The sequence below is a fragment of the Carica papaya genome, chromosome 2 (genome assembly GCF_054855325.1).
Source record: "Carica papaya isolate Zhongbai chromosome 2, ASM5485532v1, whole genome shotgun sequence".
In the NCBI taxonomy this organism is placed as follows: domain Eukaryota; kingdom Viridiplantae; phylum Streptophyta; class Magnoliopsida; order Brassicales; family Caricaceae; genus Carica; species Carica papaya.
The window spans coordinates 7,443,558-7,454,900 of record NC_142310.1 but is presented as its reverse complement, the minus strand read 5'-3'; the positions used below and the strand labels follow the sequence as shown (position 1 = coordinate 7,454,900).

Sequence of the window (11,343 nt, the reverse complement as noted above, 5' to 3'; positions counted from 1 at the left end):
AAATATGGGAACATATTTTAGCCTTGGATTCTTAAGGCTTCTTCGTCACAGTTACATGAATGATTGATGGTTCTACCATAAACACAGTTGTGTTATAAGGCTTCTTTTTTTTTCTTAATTTCTTGTGTGTACCAAAAGAATTCATAATTATTATCTCAAAAAGATATTGGATAAGCGACAATATCACAAGCAATCTCTTTTGTTGCTTGCCTACTTATAATATTCAATATAATAAAATAAATATTTATTACCGTTATATTTTAGTTGTCAGTTTGTCACGAAATTATTGAATCAATCGAAAATTGAAAAATAATCAACTAAATGCATTGACGAATCTAAAATTTCAAATGATCTACATTTTGTTCTTATTTAATCTTTATAGATAACTAGATCATGGACGAGGAGATAATTCATCAACTTAAAACTAAACTCCCTTCAAAAAGAAAACAGAAAAAAAATATCAAATTGCATCCTCATGCTTTCTTCTGTTCAATAAACGAATTGACATTTTGATTATGTAAGTTTTTGTTCAAGAGTATTGTAACACACAAATATGAAATTTAAGCACATTATAACACTATATATTTATGAGAAAGTCTTATAAATATACAAGACTCATTAATCAAACAACTTCTAACAGTTCACACTTAGAGTTCCCTATGCATAGTTTTTTATTCAAAATCTAAAAAAAAAAGATATAATAATTTATGAACTTAACAACACGAAAATAACCAATCATTACTTGATAGTTAGTTCTATTATATAAAGAACAATAATGCATATACTTATATAATTATTAATTTTCAAAATAAATTTGTCTTATTCTTAATTTACACTTTTCTTATGAAAGCTCATCAGAAATTTGATTCAGGACATTTATACATTAAAAAAATCTTGTCTCCAGTATAAATTAAGATCATATCTAACCCTAATGGCACAATTCATAAAGTTATAAATGGTAAGTTATTTTGTCACAAACAACATAGTGCCAAAACTAGCTCTTACCATACTAATATAATGTTTAATCCTTATTGATTGTATTATAAATTATCTATTAATGTTTTACCTTTATTCGCAGGATCACAATGCACAATGTTTAATCTTCATTGATATGATCACGAATTTCACATAATAATATTAAGATACTGTAATTTTTTATCATTCATAAACTAAATTTTTTATCATTTATTTAAAATAACTTGAAATATTATGTTCTCATTATATACTTTTCAAATTTATGAAAAATATTATAATTCAAAAAATTATAGTGCTTTCAGTTATCAAAATAATTAACTTCAAGAAAGTAAATAAAGAAATATTTTCATTTTTGAATTGTAATTTAATAAAGTGTAAAATATTTATATATTCTATGACAACCTTTTTAAGTTCTTGAGTATTTATTCATATAATAATAGAATTTGAAATTTATAATTGCTAATGTATGTATATAAAAAATATATATTTATATGTTAGTCAAAACTAAAAAGATACTAAAGAAGCTACTTACTTCACTAGTAATTCTAATGCAATTAAAAAAAATATTTCAATTAAGCCAAATTATCAACTAAATCATATAATTTTCTCATTCATCTATATAAATCTAAGTCTATGCTTACTTATGTTACATGCTCAATCTTAATATTGTCTCAGAATCTCTAAGAGGTGGCTAACCTAGGTTTTTATGGATATATCAAAAAATTTTCAAAAATAATAATTTTAAATTTAACTTAATAATATTAAGAGCACGTAAAAAATATTTTCTATAATTTTTTAAAGTTCTAAACCCTTAGAAACTAAGCACACTCTTTATGATAATAAAATTATAAAATTTACAAAAAAATTAAAAAATATTTTATTACAAAAAAAAAATTACAAAAATATATAGAAAAATATAAGATAATTTTTTAAAAAATATATAAAACTTTGAAGTTCAAATTCATTCAGAAAGATCATGGTGAATCACACTCTTCACAACTTGAGAGTAAGATTCATTAAAATATCGAGAAAAATTGTTCAAATTAAGATGATCAAAACTTTAATTCATGTCACGATATCTCTTAATCCCGAATGAACTAGAACGTGAACTTGTTTAAAGATTTATCAAATCCATGTAGGAATCAACCAAAATAATGACTAGATATATACCTTTCAACATTGTCAATTGGACAAAAATCATGTGAGAATCCCTCAATTTGTTGTCTTTAACTTCAATTTTATTTTACCAATAGCTTGACTAATTGCGATTTTGGCATGGATTAAATATTTTCGATTGAGAGCTTTCCCATTATATAAAATTCACTATATAAATTTGCAAAAAACTAAAAAAAGAATCCTATGAAAATGTAAAAAAATACTTAAACTCTTATATATTATCTATCAATACAGAAAATTAGTTAATACTAATATTCATTTTTACTTCTTATTGTTGATGCCTTCCTCCTTTCGTGTTTATCAAAAGTCTCATCTAAAACTTATGTAAGAAAATAAATTTAAGTTCTAGGAGATTAATACTTATATTGGTTTACTAAAAGATAGTCTACGAAAATTTTAACACCTTAATATTTAATTAAATAATCTATGTCTTATTTTATTTATATATTACATATTATTTTTCTCTTTTGTTGATGATCCTTAAATGTATAAAACAAATTAGAATATTACATTTTTAAAAAAAGTAATTAATATTCAATTTATTAGTTAGAACTAGCTAATGTATTTAAAAAAAAGATTTACACTTTTGACTCATTATTTTAAAATTAGTTAATTTACACTAGAAGCTATTTTTAGAAAATATGATTTGTTATCAAATGATTAAAAAAAAGTACATTTACTCAAACGGAGCAAGAGTTAAAGAAGTTTAGAAATAGACAACATGCATAATAGGATTAAGAAATAGTAAATTGAATTATACTTTTTTAGAAAAATAAATTATGACAAAATCAAAATATTTTATCGTTATTGTGAAAGAATATACATCAAGAATTTGAATGGTAAAAATTATGTTATCTAAACTTTACATAAAAAATTATGTTATTGTTAAAACTTTATATAAATACTTAAATTATTATTTTATTAAAAAGTACAAAATACTTATTTGAGTTGAGGAAATGTACAAATACCATTGACATTTATCTAAGATCCATATAAGGTACAATCAAGACTAAAAATATTGCGATATAAAATAAAAATTACACATCTAACCAATAATACGAACAATAACATAAGAAGTAGCTTCTCACGTTTATAACTTAAGTCCATTACTAATAATTTAACTTTAAATTTTTTAGAATTAGGAGTTTAGTCAAAGACTTGTTAGACTTAATGGTTGTTGGTTTTAATATATTTTATCACAAGTTATGATGGATGGAGACTATAAACACAATAGAGATAATCATATAACCAAAAAAAATTTATGATATCTTGAAAAATAAATTGAAACAATTACTTCAAAATTTTAAACTAATAGGAAAGAATTTAATTAAATATTATTATAACACGTCCTATCATGCACAAGTCTAACAAACTAAAATCATGCATCAAGCGCATACCCAGCTTACTCTACGGGAGTCTTTTTGAATAGAAATGAGATTGTTAGTGTTTAAATAGTATACATATGTCCTTAATATCATATTAAACAGTAAATTGAAGTGATCATTCAAAATTTAAGACAATAGAAAATGATTAAAAAACAATTATTGTAACACGATCAATAAATTGATTTTTTTCTTGCCTACCTTAACTCGGCCTTGCTCGCATTGCCCTCCTCTCATACCCGCGCTCTCACTACCTCTCCATGAGCTTTCTAACAAGCCACTTTGATGATCAGTTAACAATTGGTTTAATCATTATTTTTTTTATTTTCTTAATTGTTAAATTATTTGAGATACAAAGTAAGGCAAAAGTTAGAGTTCTGTTAAAGAAGGGAAGAAGAAAATTCTTGAATTCAGGGTATTGATAGAGGGACAAGAGGTGTCTTACATAGAAGAAGTAATTGGGGGGCTATGAACAAAGTGGAAGTTAATTAGGATTGAGACAGTAAGTATTGGTGGAGATGAGTCACTATTGTATGAATTAACCCAAAGTATGCAACTGGTCAGAAAGAGGAAAGTGACATTTTGGTCACACACGGTCAAAGAAAGCATTACCTGCTGTACATAATCGATAAGAGTGCAAAAGTAGAGTCTAAATTGATATACGAATATGTATATGCATATAGAGATTGATAAATGTATATATATATATATGTATGTTGTACAACTGGTCCTCTTATCTCTCCCTAGCTAGGTTTTGTAGAGGTGGCCATCTCCCTTATAATATCGTTAGCCTTCTTACAGTCATTCCTGTTCACTCACACACACTCTCTCTCCTTTGTAGATGAAAAGAGAAGAAAGAAAGAAATTAAGAAAGTAAAAGAAATTAGGAAGGGTTGCTGTCAAGCAACTACCTGCACCCACGTGAAGTAGGGGCTTAATTCATATCATCTATTACCCTTCTTTCTCTTGTTTCCCACAGTATCCTCTGTTTCCTTCTCTCTCTCTCTCTCTCTCTCTCTCTCTCTCTCTCTCTCTCTCTCTCTCTCTCCCTCCCTCCTCTGGACACTTCATTTAACTTTTTATTTTTCTGTTAATTAAAATGATGAAGCAAAAGCTTTGTCTCCCAATAAATACCACCTTCTGGGTCAAACATTTTCCTCCTCTTCATTTTCTTCTACTAGTATTACTACTCAATAGCTAGGTTTTCATCAATTAGACCCTTAATTAGGAGCCATGTTTCCTTCTTCAGGCAACAACAGTACTTACAGTCCTTTTCCCTTCACCATCTCTGCGTCTTTTGCAGCCAATCAAAACCCTAACTCCACTCACGAGGAAAACTATCCCTCTCCATTCTTCCACTTCCCTTCCTCATTTCTTGACGATGATAATGAATTCCTCATGAATCAGTTGCTGCCACAACAACGGATCTTGAGCTCTGCACCTTGCAATCTTGTTTCAGATTATAACAGTACCCATGAGGTCAACAACAACAACAGTACTACCGTTGCCTCGACAGGGAGGAAGAGTACAAAGAACGTAACCAGCAGCGGCAAGAAGAGATCAAGTAAGGGTGGTAATGGGAATGGAGCTGCAAAACAGATGGTTCCTCGAAAGCGAAATGGGAAGAAGGACAGGCATAGCAAGATCTACACAGCTCAGGGCCCGAGAGACCGCCGAATGAGGTTGTCCCTTCAAATTGCTCGCAAGTTCTTTGATCTTCAGGACATGTTAGGCTTTGACAAGGCCAGCAAAACCATAGAGTGGCTCTTCTCCAAATCCAAGTCAGCAATCAAGGAGCTGACTGAGATCAGTATGCCCAGAGGAAAGAACACTACTGCTTACAGTGGGGGTGGAAAGAGTGCTTCCTCTACCTCCGAGAGTGAAGTGGTATCGGGAGGAATAATATTCAAGGACAGTACTTATAAGGAAATTAATGGACAAGACGAGGGAGATATTGCAGTGAATGAATCTTTTATGGGTGTAATTAATCCAAAAGGCGCAAAGAACAAAAAGTCCTGTCATAAAGCACCCGGATCCAATAATCTTGCCAGAGAATCCAGGGACAAGGCGAGAGCAAGGGCAAGGGAGAGAACAATGGAGAAGATGAAAATGAAAGGTGCCCTTGACCCAAACTACATTAAACAGTGTTCTGATCATGAAGCTGGAAACCCTAATGAATTTGAACACTTAGCTTCCAGCAAAGAACTGAAATCTTCTGGGAAGGCAGTCATTGAAGAAGAAGATCAAGAAGTGCAAGAACCCAGTCTTCACTTGCTGCAGCATCAAATGGATTCTGTTGGCATCATTGAGAAATTCCTTGGCATCATGAATTCAGACAGCAGTACTGTAGATTCTAGAGAGGCTAATTATCCAGATTATACAGGAAATTGGATGATTAACCGTGATGTTTCAACTTTGTGCGAAAGCATAAAGAGATCAAGTTCAACAGGTAACGTCGTCCAAGTGCAAAACCCTAGTTCCATTTTTATGATAAACCCAGATGCTCAGGAGGAAAACACCACTTCATTTTTCATGACCAACTCGGCTATGAAGGGAAGAAACCAGCATTCGTCTATTTTCTCAAATGCCCATGATCAGAGAAACCCTAGTTCAATCTTCATCTCCACCTCAAGTATAGGTTTGATGGGAAGCCATTTATCCTGCAGTTCCGACGCTGGTAATAAATATTGCAACTTATATTAATTAATTTCAGATTTTTAAGTACATGAACCAGAAGAATTTATTTGGATTATCAGCTTCCTTGTCAGGTGCATCCCTTGTTTGAATGGTGGAATTTTATGAGAATTGATGTATCACTTCTTTTTATAAGGAATTGATTGTGTTCTGTCCCTATCCTTTTTGTTTTATGAGTTGACCATTAATTTCCTTACTTTAATCATCATAATTAGATTAAATAATTTTTTATTTCAAATAACCAATCATCATGAGATCACCCAAATATAGGTTTTGCTTTCTTTCTTCTTTTTTCCTGGGGGAACAACACAGATATACATGTAGATTTAGTAGTTGCACTAAAATCTAAAAAGAAATTAATAAGAGAGAAGCTAGTTGCATGAAAGGCCAACGCAAATATATACATTTATGCCGCCTGTGTGTGCATATAAGTCTTAATAGTAGGCCTCTTATAATTCTTTGATTAATAACGTATAACAAGTACCAACTTAAAATTAACATGGAAATTACTAATCTCTTCATTCACTTACTTGGAAATTTCAAGTCATGTTATATGGCGATTCCTTCCAAGAAAACCATAAGTAGATTAAGAATGATGAATTAAATTATTTACAAGCAGAATTGAATAGCATAATCAGGTAATTTCCATTCAGCAAACTACTCCTGTCCTTCGCTCTAAAGTCTTTTCCATAATAGGCCTGCCTATTGGGGCACAGGACTGCATAGAACACGCATTGCTGTTTTTCGTTTCTCTTTTTTTGCCTGATATAGGAGAATCACTCTGCTGCTTCATGTTTCTTTTTTTCTTTGCATATATAATATATATATAAATGATCTTATTCTAACTCATGAGTCAACTATGTATTTATCAATATTGCAGTCTCTGATGTTGGTTTTGCAGCAACAATATTACTGATTAAACAAAAGCCAGTATTATTCAGCGTTAATTCCAGGTAAAACAAAAATATAATATTTTAGCACCTTTAATTATTAGCTTATCTACAATCGTCATCTTGAATTTCAATTTTTTAATGTAACTGCTTTAGTAGTAATTGATTTTTTTCAGTAGTAATTTCAATATTATTAAGGATGAAACCGTTAAATCAGTTGTCTAATGTATTCGGGAGATTCATGTTTGAAGTTTCAAGACGTAGGGTCCTGCATATATATATATAGTGCGTGTGTGTATATACAATTCTGTGAGCGTATATGATTCTGCAATGATAAATGATGACTAGTCATAGAAAAAGTTTGTGTGCAATCAAAAGAAATGCTACCAGATTAACCTAGATAATTAAACAACTGCAGTAATAATGTCAACCAGCATGCACAGACACACAAAGAAATATATATATATATATATATATATATGTATTTCAGTCATGAATATGTATAATATATGATTACAGCTATGTTTGAAACAGAAGGAAGATTTTTTTGACCTTACTTTCAAGAAGAAGATCTTTTTTTTAATTTATTTTGAAATATTCATGCTTGTTAGAATGGACAAAAATTGCATTGAAAAATACTAAAAAAAATTAACTTATTAAATGTAAATTTCTAACCGAATTCATAAAAATCATTTATTTATTTTGATATTTATATATATAATGACCCGATTTTCTCTTCTTCTCAACAACTAAGAAAAAAAAGGAAAAAAATAACCTTGAGTATGACCTTTACCTGCATGGTCCTGTGTATCACGAACCCTGCAGTACTTTGTGAATTGATGATAATCTAACTAATAATCTACTGGATATGATTCTAAGATCTGATGCATGTATACTGAAGTACAAAATTAATTAATGCTTGTCAAGAAATGAATTCAATCGTTTTTGTAATGTACAATGTATGCTTTTTGTACACATCCACATAAATACAAGTGTATCATGTATGCATGCACTCACCACTGTCCACTCCCCATACATGCATGACTCATGTACAACGAATCACAAAATACAGTGAGATTAATTAGATACTAACTGCTTAATTTCCTTCATGCAATCAACTTCTTTTGGGCTAACCAGAGCAATATAAGTACTTATATATGAGTTTAAGATATAAATTACTTTAGTTCTGAATTTGTCATTTTTCATCTGATGATTTGATCAGCTTTAGATCTTTCATAGGCTGAAATGTTTTTGGGATGCTGTGCTTTAGATTTTTACAGGGCAATCTTGATCTTTTCTAATCATATTCTTGAGCTTGTGCTACTGCCCTGTCCTTACTTGTCGATTAGCCTCAACTTTCCAGCTCCTTTTTGTTACCTTGCTATTGTATGCTTCAGGTATATCACCTAATATTCTGAATATTATTCTTGCAATGATAAATAAGTATTCTCTAATAATTCTTCATTTCTCTTCTTATCTAATCTATTTTCCTAACTGAAAATATCTGTATATGATTATGTATTTATATATTATATATACTCCTAACCCAGATAACAATATATATATATATCACCGTGCATCTATAATTTCCAAGAATACTGATTATTGTTAAGTATTAATTTAACTAACTGAGCATTAACCCAACTATCTCAATTAACCTAATTGTGTTAACCACATCTTATAGTTGATCTTGTAACCTAGCAAATCTTGTAATCATGAGTTTATTACATGTATATAAACTTTATACAAATTATATTAAGCACTTAATACAAAAAATAAAGAATTTATTTTAAAATTCTGAACTCTCTTCGGTCACAATATGATATTATAGTGGAATAGATAAATCTGTTGAAATCTAGAGCTTTTCTTGTTTGTTCATTTTTGCATTCCCTGTAGCCTTTTCTTTGATGATTTCTTTGTTTTTCTCCTTTTGACATCTTGACTATAAATTTTGAACTTTTTTATTCATTCTCATAACTTGGTAAATAAGTTATTGATGGTCTATTTTTCATGATCACTTGGGTAGCCCTTGTTTGATGTTAGTATCTCGGCCATTAAGGGAAGATAATTACACATCATGAACTCCGGGATGTCAATAGCACTCTTTGTAAAGAAGAAACTAAGGTTCATTAACAAAGAAATACCAAAGCCTTGTGACAATGATTAAAATCTTGTGAGTATATGGATGACGAACAACAATATGCTAATTTTATGAATTCTAAACCTAGTATTAAGAAAGATTTCTACAAGCATCATTTTCTTGGATTCTACTATGGATATATGGGATTATCTCAAAGATCGATTTCAATAAAAACAGCAAACCTATGATTTTTCAACTCAAGAAGGAGCTCGTGAATCTTGTTCAAGGTCAAGATACTGTAAGTATTTACTTTAATAATTGAAAATATTTTGGAAGAGCTAAGTAATTTACTAGTTTACATTTGTAGAAAGTGTACTTTTGTTGGTGTGCATAGATGGAATATGTTATGTCTTTTTTAGTAAGAATCAAATAAATTATTTGCACAAATTAGGAATTAAATGTTGTTTTTTGATCCTATATCCTCTATTAATAAAGTGTTTTTATTAGTTTTTAAAACGAGAAAATAGAAAAATATAAGTACAGAATTCACTAAGCCAAATGTTGCCTTGGTGATGAGAACCAGAAATGTAATAAGCAAGTGAATGATTAAATAAAAATCATAAGAGAGATCATTCATATTCCACCAATGTAATTTTTTTAGACATATAGTAGATATGTGTTATATATTGCATATTACTCTTTAGGTTATACACCCAAATAAAAATAATAGAATGTTGCTTAATTTAACCAAGTAAATACTTCTACTTTGAGTTTGCCTTATATCACAGATAGAAGAGATACTCAAGTTGTGAACTTCATCCAAAATCAACTTTAGGCAATGTCAATAACTTATGTCTATCTTATTTGTATTTGGCATCATCTACAAATATAGATACTAATGTCAAGGAAACTTCAATATCATATATAGGTACTTGTTTTTTTATGACTTTGAATCCGGTTTTCAATTCAACAAATAAGTGGATTATGGATTATGGAGCATTTAGATGTGTATTCACATTTATCTCTACTGAAAAATATAAGAGTAGTTCATAATATTGTGGTAATATTCCCTAATAATAGTATAGTTCCAATATAATTTTCTTGTGATGTCTTTATTATTCTACATACTTTATTAAAAAATATTCTATATATACTAAACTTTTAAGTACAATCCGAACTCTGCAGTAAAACTTACTAAAGATTCTTCACTTAAGATAATATTTGTACTTAGTCATTTTTGAATAGGACTCTAATTATCTTTTGGGTGAAAATGTAAAAGATATGTATATTTTTCATGTAGATATGTTGGAGAATATACAAGCTACTTTAATTTCTAGTTTTCCTATTCACACTTGGCATAATCGGCTTAGACATCTCTCTTCAAGAAGACATGATGTATTGAGAAGCTAGCCTCAATTGTATAAAGTTGTGACTAATACTCAACCTTGTTATGCTTTTCTCTTAGTTAAACAAAAGAGATTATCTTTTGCTTTTCATAATTATTTAGCTAAAAGATTGTTTATGATATCTAGAATCATTACAATATAAAATATCACAATAAACACGAATTTTCTTAACTATAGTAAATAATTCTACATGTTTAATTGGATCATGAAATATAAGTTTGATGTGATATGAATAAAACTATATTTTATGCCATCTTATAAACATTCTATTATTGCAGATAAATTTACAAAATCAAGTATCATTTAAATGATGTCATTAAATGAATGATGTATATAACAAGAAGAAGTTGACTTATGAGAGACTTCTTCTCCTATTGTAAAAATGATTATTCTTAAAGTGTTATTTTAGTTGGTGGCCTCATAACATTAGCAATAAATACAGTTGGATGTCAATAATGTTTGTCCTATGGTTATCTACATGAAGAAGTATATATGGAGTTGTCATCTAGTTATTGTAGATAGAAGAAGTCATTTAGAAGTAAACTAGTGTATAAATTGTATAAATCATTATGTGGCTTAAGGCAAGTGTCATGTAATGGAATTCAAAATTTTCTCAAGCTCTTTTAAGTAACAATTTTAAGTCATCTAAATCTAACTATTCATTTTTTATCAAATGATCTAATAATTTTTTTGTTGTTATTTTAGTCTATGTTGATAATATTATTATCACTTATCATTCT

General features: G+C 29.2%; 1 protein-coding gene across 1 annotated transcript; it reads left to right on the top strand.

Annotated features, from left to right (window-relative positions):
* Nucleotides 1-4,260: 4,260 nt before the first annotated feature.
* TCP12 (TCP domain protein 12) lies at nt 4,261-8,975 on the top strand. Its single transcript, XM_088213056.1, has one exon. The coding sequence runs from the start codon at nt 4,767-4,769 to the stop codon at nt 6,234-6,236; it is 1,470 nt and encodes a 489-aa protein (XP_088069182.1). The 5' UTR covers nt 4,261-4,766; the 3' UTR covers nt 6,237-8,975.
* The last annotated feature ends 2,368 nt before the right edge of the window (nt 8,976-11,343 follow it).